This window comes from Phocoena sinus, chromosome 8, assembly GCF_008692025.1.
Source record: "Phocoena sinus isolate mPhoSin1 chromosome 8, mPhoSin1.pri, whole genome shotgun sequence".
Lineage (NCBI taxonomy): Eukaryota > Metazoa > Chordata > Mammalia > Artiodactyla > Phocoenidae > Phocoena > Phocoena sinus.
In genome coordinates this window covers 74,786,469-74,802,547 of record NC_045770.1, presented here as the reverse complement: position 1 = coordinate 74,802,547, position 16,079 = coordinate 74,786,469, and the positions used below count along the sequence as shown (strand labels likewise).

The following is a 16,079-nucleotide window of genomic DNA, read 5'->3' as shown; positions in this document are numbered from 1 at the left end:
CTTCAAGTCTTCTTTTAAAAGTTGAGCACTAGTTTATTTGTCTCATGGAACTTTTCAAAAAACACACAAATATTACATATATAAAATCCCCACTGTAGGAGATGCAAACAATATTGAATTTATAGCAATAAGTGGATGTTTCCTGTTCACACACACACACACCCAATGGTAATAAGGGGAACAATGTGCATGGTTCCCATCTCCCTGTATTTACATAAATATATGTAGAGAGGATGCAAGTCAAAACAACAATGAGGTATCACCTCACACAGGTCAGAATGGCCGTCATCAAAAAACTCTACAAACAATAAATGCTGGAGAGGGTGTGGAGAAAAGGGAACCCTCTTGCACTGTTGGTGGGAATGTAAATTGATACAACCACTATGGAGAACAGTATGGAGGTTCCTTAAAAAACTAAAAATAGAACTACCCTATGATACAGCAATCCCACTACTGGGCATACACCCTGAGAAAACCATAATTCAAAAAGAGTCATGTACCACAGTGTTCACTGCAGCACTATTTACAATAGCCAGGACATGGAAACAACCTAAGTGTCCATCGACAGATGAATGGATAAAGAAGATGTGGCACATATATGCAATGGAATATTACTCAGCCATAAAAATAAATGAAACTGAGTTATTTGTAGTGAGGTGGATGAACCGAGAGTCTGTCATACAGAGTGAAGTAAGTCAGAAAGAGAAAAACAAATACCATATGCTAACACATATATATGGAATCTAAAAAAAAAAAAAGTGGTACTGATGAACCTAGTGGCAGGGCAGGAATAAAGACACAGTCATAGAGCATGGACTTAAGGACATGGGAAGGGGGAAGGGTAAGCTGGGAGGAAGTGAGAGAGTAGCACTGACATATATACACTATCAAATATAAAATAGCTAGTGGGAAGCAGCCGCATAGCACAGGGAGATCAGCTCGGTGCTTTGTGACCACCTAGAGGGGTGGGATAGGGAGGATGGGAGGGAGATGCAAGAGGGAGGGGATATGGGGAGGTATGTATACATATAGCTCATTCACTTTATTATACAGCAGAAACTAACACAACAATGTAAAGCAATTATACTCCAATAAAGATGCTTAGAAATAATAATAAACTAGCCAGGTGATTATACTATATGTATACCATATGTATTGTCTTGCAACTTGGTTTTATTTATTTTTCTTTCTTTTTTTCTCAAAAATATGCCTTTCAATGTGGGTGTGTATATGAGTGTGCATGTGTCTGTAGATACACTCAGAAGTTCAAACCACTGCATTGTAGTCCATTAAATTATACTCCAAATAAATTAAATCATTCCATTACTGACAGATACTTGGGCTGTTTCTGGTTTTTGGTAAATAGAAATAATGAGGCAAAAACATCCCTGTATGTCCATTTTTTGCCCCTCAGGAGCATATGCTTAGAACACATTTCAAGAGGTAAAATCTATGGACTCAAGAGAATCCCTCTATGACCCTTCAGATTTACTTTAAAAGTAGATTGATTTTGTCAAGTTGCCATTAAAAAGTCTCACCAATTTAACTCTCAGTCATGCATGAGGCTGTCTACCCCAACTTCCCCAACACAGAATAAAATCAATCTTCTAAGATTCCCCTCTTAGAAGTCATTGTTCATTACTTTTCACCATCAGCATGCCATCTCTTCAGAAGAATACTGATAATGCACTGTGTGCCCTTGGGTAAGTTACTTAACCTTTCTGTGTCTCAGCTTTGTGAACTCTAAAATGGGGATAATAATAATACCTAACTCAAAGGGTTATTTCCTGAGTTTTTTGTACACTTTGCCTCTTTTTCAATGTGACTGTGTCTCTTTCCTCTTTGGTTGATTCAGTTAGTTAATGATTGTCTACAGTGTGCCAGCTACCATTCTAGTTGCTGGGGACAGAGTAGGGAGATGCAACCCTGTGGTCACTCTCACATAGCTTACATCCCCATGGGGAGGCAGACAATACAGAAACAAACACATAAATGCATAATGTTACGATAGGCTGTGTTAGTAAAGAAAAAATAAAGGAGGGTATGGGGCCGAAAAGTACTAGGGGTCTATTTCAGAAACAGTGGTCAAAGAAAGTCTCTAATGATGGGGGCAGACCTGAGCAGAGACCTGAAGGAAATGAGCATGGAGGCTCAGGGGAGCACAAGTGCAAAGCCCTGAGACAGGAATGTGGTTAGCCTGTGTGAGGAAGAGCGAGGAATAGCGCACTGGTACCGAGGGAGGATGGGGGAGAACACAGAGATGCAGCTGTGAGGAGCCAGGGACCAGATTCTGAATGTTCTCGTTAGCCAGAAGGAGGAATGGGAATTTTATTCTAAATGCAGACAGAAGCCAGGGCACTGGCCTCTGAACTGCTCCAAACACAGAGAGCGGCTGAAACTTTAAGCTTCCTACACTGAACACATACCTGGAATGTGGCCCTGAGCAGTGCCCACATGCCCTCTGAGCAGGGCTCTCAGCAACCAGTGCATCCATCACAAACACAAGCCAACAGGCAAAGCTGAAGAGAGCCATCTAGATACGGAAACATGCCCCTGAACCATACTCATACCTTCTTCCTTCAACCCAAAAGGGAGACTCAGAGCACCTTTTGCTCTGATGAACAGTGCCCTTGCCAATTGACAGTCCAGGGACAGGAATGCTGGCCATGCTCAGCCACCAGAATTGCACAATGGATCTGCCACAGGAGCACCAAGAGCTCGGGCAGGGCTGCAGCTCAGGGCTTGCCCCTACACGGGCCAGCCTAGCCTCTACAGATGGTCCCGTTGCCCACGTAGCCCGGTTTGCAGGTGCAGCTGTATCCCTGGACGGTGTTGGTGCAGATGGCATTCTCATCACAGTTGTGCTGCCCAGCTGCCACATTCGTCATGCTCTGTTTTAAGGGTGAGAAAGAGAGACACTTTTTCATAAGTTGGAATCACTGGTGTTGGAAAAGTTAGCTGGAACTCACCAAGTAAGAACGACAGTGGCTACCGTGCATTGGGACCTTACTCTATGCCTGGCAGTGTTCCATGCCTGATGTGGTTGAAATCTCACAACTCTAAAAGATGGATGTTATTATCCTCACTTGGCAGGTAAACAGACTGAGTGTCAGAGAAGTCAAGCGACTTATGCAAGTGACAATGATTGCTAAGTGCTTCTCTAAGTTACCAATGATTGCTAAGTGCTTCTCTAAGGCCACTGCTTCTTCCATGTCTGCAAAGGTTTCTGCAGAGGTTCCAAGGTAGTGGTTCTCAATAGGGGCAGGGGCACGGTGTATGCAATGCTGCGTCTCCTCCTCCTAGGAAACATTTGACAGTGTCTGAGGATGTTTTTGGGTGTCATGCTTTGAGAAAAGAGATGCTACTGGAATCTAGTGGTAGAGGGCAGGGATGCCGCTAAGCCTCTTACAATGCAGCAGGACAGCCCACGACAACGAAGAATTAACCAGTCTGATATGTCAACAGCCCCAGGTTGGGAATTGGGTAATGGAGGCTCCGATTGCCTGGGTCCAGCTCGTGGGTAAAACCACCTGTCCAGCACCCTATCAAGTGTTCTTCTCCAACAGAACAAAGAGGGTAAAACTAAAGAGGAAGGTCCAGCTAATACAGCCTGGCAGAGGCGCATTAACCCAGAAGTATTTCACAAGGTTCAGAATTTAACCACTGGGCTGATGCCTAACGTGTAGTAATATGGTTATATGTATTCAAATAGCCATGGCATCCTTAATCCACAAGACATAGGGGGAAAATACATCTAACACTATGAAATGGACTGAAAGATTCCAAGTGAGAAATCAAGATTTCACAGATAACTAGACTCTCCCCTCATCATCAGGACGTTTTAATACTCAACTAAATGACTCCTCTGTAAATAAATAATGTGAGAAAGTTTATGCCCTTTATTCCCTTTAACATCTGCTAGTATAACTTCTTAGAAATCTTAAGAAAAATCAAGTAGGGTTATTTAAGTCAGAACAGGTTATAAAACAAGAGTTGAAAATTCCAGCTATAAATCTCAAAGAAATCAACACTAATTGAACAAAAACTAAAAATTCAATATAGTTTGTTAAGCAAACTGTTAGATCAATGTACCAATAACTGAAATGTCATCTATCTTCATTAATTTTTTAAAATAAATTTATTTATTTATTTTAATTTTGGCTGCATTGGGTCTTTGTTGCTGCGCGTGGGTTTTCTCTAGTTGTGGTGAGCGGGGGCTACTCTTCATTGTGGTGCACGGGCTTCTCATTGTGGTGGCTTCTCTTGTTGCGGAGCACAGGCTCTAGGCACGCAGGCTTCAGTAGTTGTGGCTTGCGGGCTCTAGAGGGAAGGCTCAGTAGTTGTGGCACACGGGCTTAGCTGCTCTGCAGCATGTGGGATCTTCCCGGACCAGGGCTCGAACCCATGTCCCCTGCATTGGCAGGCAGATTCTTAATCACTGAGCCACCAGGGAAGTCCCTTCATTAATTTTTTTTTGTGTGTGTGGTATGCGAGCCTCTCACTGTTGTGGCCTCTCCCATTGCGGAGCACAGGCTCCGGACGCGCAGGCTCAGCGGCCATGGCTCACGGGCCCAGCCGCTCCGTGGCATGTGGGATCCTCCCGGACCAGGGCACGAACCCGTGTCCCCTGCATCGGCAGGCGGACTCCCAACCACTGTGCCACCAGGGAAGCCCCCCTTCATTAATTTTTATTTTAAATTTCCTAACAGGGACCAGTAATGAGAAGGGTTAAATTCTACAAAGTAGAGCTGTTTCAGTCACCCACATGCAATAATGTCAAGTATACAAATGCACATGGCTCTTAATTTAACACCTTGGGTTTTTCAAAGAAAATGTTTCTTTAGGCCTTAAAACCAACGCAAACTCTAAGACAGAAATGCGAACAGGTTAGCAAGCAGTGTGAAGGGAGAAGATTCATGAAGACACACTTCTAGTCTGTGCTCAGATCATCATCTCCAGGATAGTCCAGAAATAGTATAACCCTATGAATGGTCCAATCACATTTACAGACCTAAGCAAGCACCTAATATGTACAGGTGCAATACCAGATGACATTAGGGACACAAAGAAGTCTAAGAATATAGGTTTAGACCCCAAGAGTTTTCAATCTCCTTATTTAAATCCATTTAAGTAGTAATTATTAGAGTCTGTATTGGGAATACAAATGAGTAGATATGGTCTCTGCTTATATGAACATTTTAATAGAGGCCACCAGACAGCAATATGTAACACAACCGGAACACTGGAGAAGTGATAAGAGTTATAAGTAGGCGACCCCTCATATTTTATCATATAAACAGAAACATATTTTAGAGTGAGAAGGGGGCTCTGCCAATAATTACACTGGAATGACAGGCGTAACTCAGAATGACCTAGGCAAACTGGCAGGTGTGCTCATACTTGATAAGAGGAAATAAGATTAACTGGAATAAAAGTTCATTGGAGGGAAAAATACTTCTAATAGGGAGAAAGAGTCTTCTTGAAAGACATAGTATCTGAACTAGTCCTTTTAAAAATGGTCATGGTTTTCTCAGCCAGAATGCCCACGAAGGGCACTCCAGGCAACAGGAACAGTTGTGGAGAAAGGTGTGGTTCTATGCAACATTCCAGTAAGTTCCGGTCCTCGTTGCCCATGTGGTGTCCCCCACCTCACCGCCCCTGCCACCAGCTTTATAAAGTTATAACTGACAAAATTGAAAGATACTTAAAATGTACAAAGTGATAATTTGATATACATATACATTCTGAAAGGATTCCCCCATCAGGCTAATTAACAAATCTATCCTACCCTTGTATATCTCCCAATATTCTTGATGCAAAGCCCTTTCTCTAATGAGGTGGCCCCATCACTGTCTTGCAAGTGCATAGCTGACTCCTACCTCTCTTAGTTTGTCATGATGTTTCCCTGACTCAAATACTCTCCCAGTATAGTTGAATATCTGTGCCCCTGCCTGGCTTCAAAGACCACTTCATATGAACACTTTTCGCCGTGCAGGCGTCCACTCCTGCCTCTCTGTTAACACATGAACTTTAACCCTCTGGAACTTTTAATAAATTTAAAATTTTATCCCTTTGGAGGCAATCAAATCAACAACATATGGTGATGAGGTTTGCGAATTTTATCATGAATGCCTTATTAAGTAGTTAACTTTGAGGAAAGGAATTGTAGCCCATTTTCTACAACCCTGACTTTACTTTCTCGACTTCACATAGTAGTATTCAGCCTCGAGTGCAAGCATTGAGATAAATGTTGTACATATATGATGTCATTTAATTCTCCCAAGTCACCGTGAAATATGTTTGCTCATTTTACAATGAAGGAAATGGGACAAAAACACACTACTAAATTTAAATATTAAATTATTAAGTAACTTAACATCACGAAACTAAGAAGTGGAGGAGTTTGGATTGTAACTCCAGACACAGAAAGATCACATCACTGAGGTACTTGGAAGTAACCTGGACGTGGCTGAAGCTAAACCAAGTCACACAGAGGTGACCCCCCTAATGCCAAGAATAAAAGGCTGTCTTTTTCTATACTGGTCCCAAATACCCACTGAAGATCCAGCCTATCCCCAAATGACAAAGGTTCCAAAACTTTCACATCTTATTATCTTTAGTCACAACCGAGTTTTAAAAGTAACCAGTACCCTCAAAACTATGTTTGACAGAGATGGCCATAGAAGAAATGGTCTCCTTCTAAAAATCTCAAAATCCCCTTCCAGCTGCTAGAGATGCTTCAGGTGTGAGAAAAGCTCTTGTGAGAGGTAGAAGGACACAGAGGCCAGAGACTCTAGACCACACAGCCCGGGTTAGATGATCCTGGACGTGCCACTCACCAGCTATGTGCACTTGAGTGACACAGACATCTGTGTCTTCTTAGTTTCCACATGTTAAATGTGGATAATAATACAACCTATGAGGGGGGATGAATTGGGAGATTGGAATTGACATATATACACTATTGATACTATGTATAAAATAGATAACTAATGAGAACCTACAGTATAGCACAGGGAACTCTGTACTCAGTGCTCTGTGCTGACCTAAATGGGAAGGAAATCCAGAGAAGAGGGGATATACGTATACATATAGCTGATTCACTTTGTTGTACAGTAGAAACTAACACAACATTGTAAAGCAACTATACGCCAATAAAATTTTTTTAATGGTTAAAATGGTAAAAATAATAATAATAATACAACCTATCTCCTGGGGTTTTTATGAGGACTCAATTAGCTAATATAGATACAATACTTATTACAGCTAATTGCAACTAGTAAGTGCTCCATAAGTGTAAGCTATTTTATTATCTTTGTTCTTATTACTACTACTCTTCCCACTACTACTACAATTATTTGTGAGCAGACTCAATTGTTGGATGGTGGTTAAAACTGGTTAAGAAAACTTTCTTTTTCCTTTACAGGCTGGTAGTTCAGGCAGAAAGGCTGTGAACAGATAGGCCTTTGAAGACACAAATTAGAATACCTCTTTGAAGATTCAAAGAAATATTTGCTTAGATTCAATTATGGTCCCCGGGAAACAAGACTATAGATTGGGAAGGTGAAGGATTTATGTTTAGGATCGCTGATACGTAACCAGGGTTTGATTATGGTAAATTTGGAGTATTGAACCTCTCAGGACAAAGAAATAACAATTTTGGCAACAAGCTCTCCACTAATGATAATTACTGTTACACTGGCTAATATTTACTGGTACTCATTAAGCACTGTCATTATCACACGGTTCGTTTCTCCTTCCTCACAAGGGCTCTAATCCACCTCTGTAACATTGTAATCAACAGCCATTATCAATTAACACACTGTTTGTCCTTAGAGAACTAATCAGGATCCAGACAAGCTACTGAAACGGTCACTCCAGCTGTGCCTGCAAATGTCCACATCTGGGGTCTGCTGGCTACAGTTTCGCTTTGTTCCAAATAATCTAGTTTGAATTTTACAAAAATTGTTACAGTAACCTCACTGGGACAAGCCAAGCAGGTTTTATTAGTCATATTTATAGACGAAATCGCAGTTTGGAGCACGCAAGAGGCTTTTCCTATAAGTACATAGATAGTAAGGTGTACGTCTGTAACTCGAACTCCCATCTCCTCATTTCTTCTCCTGCACTTTTTCTAAACTCCCACTTTATTATGTGATTCAAAGGAGTATCTATAATGTTGGCCACAATGTAGGTAATTTCTTTTACCTTTAAAAAAATAATTACAGATTTACAGGAAGCTGGAGAAGTAGTACAAAATGTCCCTTAACTCCTTCACCCAGTTTCTCTCCACAGTGCGATCCTATATAGCGGTAGTGCCATATCCAAACCAGAAAACTGACAGTTGTGTGTCACTGTTAAGTAGTCTACTGACCTAATTCAGTTCACACCATGTTTTCAAACTGCGTTCATGTTGTGTGTATGTACATATGGCTGTAGTTCTAAGTAATATTAACTTATGTATAAATCTGTGTAACCACCACCACATTCATGTTATGACTTTGTGTTTGCACCTAGTCCACACTCCCCCCCATCACCCCCAATCCCTGTCCCCTGTCAGCTACTAATCTGTTTTCCACTTCTATAGTTGTCATTTAGACACTGTTACACAAGTGGAATTACACAGTAAGTAACCTTTGAGATTGACTTTTTTTCAATAAGCTCAATGTCCCTGAATCACAACCAGACTGTTGTAGTTTCAATAGTTCATCCCTCTTTCCTGCTACGTAGTATTCCATTGTAAAAATATATCACAGTTTATTCAACCATTCACACATTGAAGGGCATGTGGATTATTTCCTGTATTTTACTACTCTGAACAAAGTTGCTATGAACATCTGTGCACAGGTTTTTGTGTGAACATATATTTTCATTACCCTGGGTTAAATGTCCAAAAGTGTGATTATAGGGGCATCCGATAAGTGCTCATTTTGGTTTGTAAGAAACTGTCAAACGATTTTCCAGAATGGTTGCACCATTTTACATTCCCACTAGCAATGCACGAGTGATCAAGTTTCTCTACATCACTGTCAGCATTTGGTATTTCACTTGTTAAATTTTAGTCTTTCGTGTGTGTGGTTATGATACTGCATTGAGCTCTTAATTTGCATTTGCTAGTAGCTAATGATGCTGAATGTCTTTCCACATGCTCATTTGCCATCTATTTTTCTTTGGTGAAATGTCTTTTGCTCATTTTACAATGGGATGTTTTTTTTAACTGTTGAGTTTTGAGAATTCTTCATATACTCTAGATATAAGGCCTTTGTTGGATATGTGATTTGCAAATATTTCCTCACAGTCTTCAGCTTGTATCTTCATCCTCTTAGCAGCCTTTCACAGTGCAAAATATATTACTTTTGATGAAATTCAATTTACCTATTTTTCATTTTATGGATAGTGCATTTAATGTCACATATAAGAACTCTTTCTCTAACCCTAGGTCTTAAAGATTTTCTCATATTTTTCCTAATACTTGTGTAGTTTTAACTCTTAGATAAGTTCATGACCCATTTTGACTTAACTTTTTTATATGGTAAGAAGGCTAGGTTTTTGCCTATGCATGTCATTTGTTGAAAAGGCTACTTTTCCTCCATTGAATTGCTTTTGTACTTTTGTCAAAAACCAATTGGGAGCTTCCACAGGGAGACACCAGCTGAGGGAGCACCGCTGTTGCTCAGATGATGATGTCTGCTTAGCACAGAGGAGAGTCTGGAACCGAGAGCATTGGTAGACAGGTTAATACCAGACACCTCTGTGAGACCCGGTGGGCAGCCCTGGGATCAGTAACCAGGAGTCGCAGCTCCTGGAAGGCTGCCTGGATCTGGCGAGTGGAGGCCTAGGAGTGAAGCTGCAGCAACAGTAGTTCCAGTGACAGCAGCGAATGTCAGCACAGCTCCCTGTTGCTTGGTTCCCCCCTGAGGACAAGTTTATAACCATCAGGATATTCCTGAAATAATATAACAAATATGATACCAAGACAAGAATAACAATAACTGTTGTAATCAAAAGTAAACCCAATGGGCGACCTTCAAGATGGCTGAGAAATAAGACATGGAGATCACCGTCTTCCCCACAAATACATCAAAGATATGTCTACATGTGGAACAACTACTACAGAACACCTACTGAACGCTGGCAGAAGACCTCAGACTTCCCCAAAGGCAAGAAACTCCCTACACAACTGGCTGCATGGCTAACAGGGTCTTAGTGCTCTGGTCTAGTGTCCGGCCTAGAGTTCGGAGAGCTGAGTTCAGGACATTGGACCACCAGAGACCTCCCGGCCCCACATAATATCGAGTGGCGACAGCTCTCCCAGAGATCTCCGTCTCAAGGCTAAGACCCAGCTCCACTCAACGACCAGCAAGTTCCAGTGCTGGACACCCCATGCCAAACAACTAGCAAGATGGAACACAACCCCACCCATTAGCAGAGAGGCTGCCTAAAATCATACTAAGTTCACAGACACCCCAAGACACACCACCGGATGCAGCCCTGCCCACCAGAAAGACAAGATCCATCCTCATCCACTGGAACACAGGCATCAATCCCCTCCACCAGGAAGCCTACACAACCCACTGAACCAACCTCACCCACTGGGGCAGACACCAAAAACAACAGGAACTATGAACCTGCAGCCTGCGAAAAGGAGACCCCAAACACAGTAAGTTAAGCAAAATGAGAAGACAGAGAAATATGCAGCAGGTGAAGGAGCAAGGTAAATCCATCTTGTTTAATGTGTCATTTAAAGATTGTGTTTCCTTATTTACTTGCATTTTGGTTGATCTGTCCATTGGTGAAAGTGGGCTGTTAAATTCCCCTACTATTATTGTGTTACCCCTTTAATCCAGATTTAATTAACTCTGGATTAAATCCAGAAAGCTGGAGTAGCAATTCTCAAATCAGACAAAATAGACTTTAAAATAAAGACTATTCCAAGAGACAAAGAAGGACTCTACATAATGATCAAGGGATCAATCTAAGAAGATATAACAATTGTAAAAATGTATGCACCCAACATAGGAGCACCTCAATACATAAGGCAAATGCTAACAGCCATAAAAGGGGTAATATAAAGTCTTTTAAAGATGCTACCAGAACACTACTAGAGCTAATCAATGAATTTGGTAAAGTAGCAGGATACAAAACTAATACACAGAAATCTCTTGTGTTCCTACAGACTAATGATGAAAAATCGGAAAGAGAAATTTACCAATGCAACAAAAAGAATAAAATACCTAGGAATAAACCTACCTAAGAAGACAAAAGACCTGTATGCAGAAAACTATAAGACACTAATGAAAGAAATTAAAGATGATACAAACAGATGGAAAGATATACCATGTTCTTGGATTGGAAGAATCAACATTGTGAAAATGACTATACTAACCAAAGCAATCTACAGATTCAATGCAATCCCTATCAAACAACCAATGGCATTTTTCACAGAACTAGAACAAAAAATTTCACATTTTGTATGGAAATACAAAAGACCCCGAATAGCCAAAGCAATCTTGAGAATGAAAACGGAGCTGGAGGAATCAGGCTCCCTGACTTCAGACTATACTACAAAGCTACAGTAATCAAGACAGTATGATACTGGCACAAAAACAGAAATATAGACCAATGGAACAGGAGAGAAAGCCCAGAGATGAACCCAAACACATACAGGCACCTTATCTTTGATAAAGGAGGCAAGAATATACAATGGAGAAAAGACAGCCTCTTCAATAAATGGTGCTGGGAAAACTGGACAGCTACATGTAAGAGAATGAAATTAGAACACTCCCTAGCACCATACACAAAAATAAACTCAAAAATGGATTAAAGACCTAAATGTAAGGCCAGACACTATCAAACTCTTAGAGGAAAACATAGGCAGAACACTCTATGACATAAATCACAGCAAGATCTTTTTTGACACACCTCCTAGAGAAATGGAAATTAAAAAAATAAACAAATGGGACTTAATGAAACTTAAAAGCTTCTGCACAGCAAAGGAAACCATAAACAAAGACAAAAAGACAACCCTCAGAATGGGAGAAAATATTTGCAAACGAACCAACTGACAAAGGATTAATCTCCAAAATATACAAAGCAGCTCATGTAGCTCAATATTAAAAAAACAAACAACCCAATCCAAAAATGGGCAGAAGATCTAAACAGACATTTCTCCAAAGAATATATCAGATAGCCAACAAACACATGAAAGGAATCTCAACATCACTAATCATTATAGAAATGCAAATCAAAACGACAATGAGGTATCATCTCACACCAGTCAGAGTGGCCATCGTCAAAAACTCTAGAAACAATAAATGCTGGAGAGGGTGTGGAGAAAAGGGAACCCTCTTGCACTGTTGGTGGGAATTTAAATTGATACAGTCACTATGGAGAACAGTATGGAGTTTCCTTAAAAAACTAAAAATAGAACTACCACACAATCCAGCAATCCCACTACTGGACACATACTCTGAGAAAACCAAAATTCAAAAAGAGTCATGTACCACAATGTTCACTGCAGCTCTATTTACAATAGCCAGGACATGGAAGCAACCTAAGTGTCCATCGACAGATGAATGGATAAAGAAGATGTGGCACATATATACAATGGAATACTACTCAGCCATAAAATGAAACGAAATTGAGTTATTTGTAGTGAGGTGGACGGACCTAGAGTCTGTCATACAGAGTGAAGTAAGTCAGAAAGAGAAAAACAAATACCGTATGCTAACACATATATATGGAATCTAAAAAAAAAAAAAAAAAAAAAAAGGTTCTGAAGAACCTGGGGCAGGACAGGAATAAAGACGCAGACATGGAGAATGGACTTGAGGACACGGGGAGGGGGAAGGGTAAGCTGGGACGAAGTGAGAGAGTGGCATGGACATATATACACTACCAAATGTAAAATAGATAGCTAGTGGGAAGCAGCTGCATAGCACAGGGAGATCAGCTCGGTGCTTTGTGACCACCTAGAGGGGTGGGATAGGGAGGGTGGGAGGGAGATGCAAGAGGGAGGTGATATGGTCATATATGTATAAGTATACCTGATTCACTTTGTTATACAGCAGAAACTAACACAACAATGTAAAGCAATTATACTCCAATAAAGATGTTTAAAAAAAAGTAAACACAGTAAGTAAAATAAAGTAGCACTGTGATCATCCTTTTGTTTGTAAAATGACATATTCTTAAAGGAACCTAACTGCTACAGGTAGAGGTGATCATATTTTTTATTATAATAAATATCTGACTTACAAAAAAAAAAATTGGTTGTATTTGTGTTCTCTGTTTCTGGGTTCTCTACTGTGCTCCACTGCTCTGTGTATATATTCCTCTGCCAATTCCATACTGCCTTGATTATTCTAAGTTACAGAAAGCCTCTATATCAGATAGAGTGACTCCCTCCACTTTGTTCTTTTCCAATATTGCTTTAGTTATTCTAGTTCTTCTTCCTTTCTATATAAATTTTAGATAAAGCTTGTCCCTTTCTATAAAAAATCTTGTTTGGATTTTCATAGGAACTTATAGTTCAATTTGTGGAGAACTGCCATCTTCACTATATTGAATCTTCTGATCCATGAACACAGCATGTTTCCCTATTTAGTTATTCTTTGACTTCTTCCATCAGGGTTTTGTAATTTTCAGCACACACATCCTGTAAATGTTTTATTAGATTTACAACTAGGGATTTCACTTTATTTGCAGTTATTGTATATGATGTTACGTTTTTAAATTCGGTTTCTACGTAATAGTTGAAACTAAATAGTTTCTAGTATAGAATAGTTGCTAGTATATAGGAAAATAGTTGCTAGTATATAGGAAAATGACTATGTGTGTTCATCTTGTAGAGCTTTTGACTCTGCTGAACTCACTTATTAGTTACACAATTACACAATTAGTTACAAAATTACACAATGTTTTCTGTAGATTCGTCAAGATTGTGTACGTAGACAATCATGTCATCTGTAAGTAGGAATAGCTTTATTTCTTCCTTTCTGATCTGTATGCTTTTTATTTCCTTGTGCGGCCACCTTATTCTGCTGGCTAAGACTTCTGGTGCTATGGCACACAGGAATGAGAGCAGACCATCATTTGCCACCAATCTTAGGAAGAAAGCACTCTGTCTTTCACCATTAAGTGTAAAGTTAGCTCCACCTCATACAGCCTTGTCAATGCTGGGTGGAGGTGGAGGTCTTGTTCACTGGCAATGAAGTTGGGAGAGGTGGACAACCCATCAGCCTTGCCTTGCACTGCCTTGTTCAGTCTGTGTGCTGCTGGGCTGGAGCAGAGGCCCAGCTCCATGTTGGGCCCCACTGACATTCCCACAGAGAGGGAATCAGAGCACTGCTTGCTTCTACCAAGCAGATTTTCTACGAACATATGGCTCGAGGAGGGTAGGTATTTTCAAAAAGGTTTCGGCTGTGTTAGAGCCCCTTCTCTAATTCTTTCCCTAGGAGCAGTAGAATTGGCTCTCCTTGGAGCGTTTGTCTTCTGTGCCTGTCTGTGGATTTAGGTTTCAGGCTTCTTTAACTCCCCATCCGGGAGACACCAAAGGCAAAAAAGAAAACGGAGAACTCACCCCTTGTTGTTCCTCACCTCCCAGAGTTGCTAGGTAGTCCACCTTCTTTCCACCTTTCAGAGTCTTGCTGGATATTTTCTGTGTTATATCCAGGGGATTTTTAGTTGTTAACGACCTGGGAGGAATGGGGATAGTCCACCTTGGCCAGAACCAAAAGTCTTCAGTGTGTTTCATTTTTAAGAAAGTAGTCACTTTCCCCCTCTGGTTTTTCAAACAGAGAAATCCCTAATAATTGGGATTTTTCATAAACATACTATGAGCGCATTTATTTGTTTAGCATATTTATTGAGCACATACTACAATGTAGATGCTGCTCTAAATGTGTTGTAGCATTCATATGAATTAAATATTATCATCAATATTTTCTAAATGAAGAAATGGGAACAGAGAGGTTTTAAGTGGTCCAAGGTTATAGGATGGTAGACTCAAACCAAGGCAGTTACTGCCAAACCATGGCAGAATAATTAGCATCATTTAGTTATTAGTCATTCTTGAAATGTCTTCCTCCCTTAATCCCTTATCATCAAGCCATCAAGTCTCATTGATTTTTCTTTCTAAATATCTTTCAGATTCATTCTTTTATCTCCATTTCCACCGCCCTCATCCAAGCTACAATCATCTTACCCACATCTAAGCTGCTGTCACTTGAGCTCCTGCTATAGATCCTCAGTGGACCCTCACATTCACTATTGCCCACCTTCAATTAATTCTTCATACTGCACTTAGAATAATCTCTTAGGAATTCAAATGTGATCACCTTCCTGTCTTTTCTAAAACTTCAGTTGTTTTTCACTGGTCTTAAAATGTGGACAAACACTTCTATTACAACCTCCTTGGCCCATCATGGTCTTGACTCTACCTAACTGCCTCGGTTCATTTTCATATTTGCCTGCTCTGTGCCAACCACACTTTATTTCCTGCCTCAAAGGGCTTTGTTCCCTTGGGTCACAGGCACTTTCACATGCTCCTCCCTCTTAGCTCCCTTAACACTTGCTTATCCTTGGTATCTAACCCAGTTCTTACCTCCTCGGAGAAGAGAATCGCTGATTTCCCTGACCAGGAAGTTTCCCCTGTAATATATTCATATAACCCCCAGCGCCTCTCCTTCAAAGGGCTAATCACAGTTATCGTTTTATGCTTATTAGTGTATTAGTGGTTCACTAACATCTGTCTTCTTTACTAGAGCACAAACGAAGACAGAAAATATATTTCTTTATCCCCAGCCCCTAGCAGAGCTTCTGAAACCCAGTAATTGTCTAGTAAAAGTACCTATTTATATAAGAAAGGAAGGGAGGGAGGGAGGGAATAAGGAAGGACAGAAAGAAAAGAGTATTATTGTCTTTGGCATCAAAAATTGTAGACAGCTCAAGGAGAATTAAGACAAGGGAAAAGTAATTGAATCAGGCAGCTGGGGGAAACTTAGATGGTCAGAGCTTATAAATGAAATACAACCAGGTAATAATGTGTTGATATATTTATTTATCACAGTGACTGTGGG

General features: G+C 40.4%; 1 protein-coding gene across 1 annotated transcript in view; it reads right to left on the bottom strand.

Annotated features, from left to right (window-relative positions):
• NELL1 (neural EGFL like 1) overlaps positions 1–16,079 on the bottom strand; it is an 891,542-nt gene that overhangs the window by 351,802 nt on the left and 523,661 nt on the right. Inside the window, 2 exon segments of the mRNA XM_032640327.1 lie at positions 2,768–2,870; positions 2,872–2,891. Coding sequence (XP_032496218.1) covers positions 2,768–2,870; positions 2,872–2,891 — 123 coding nt within the window.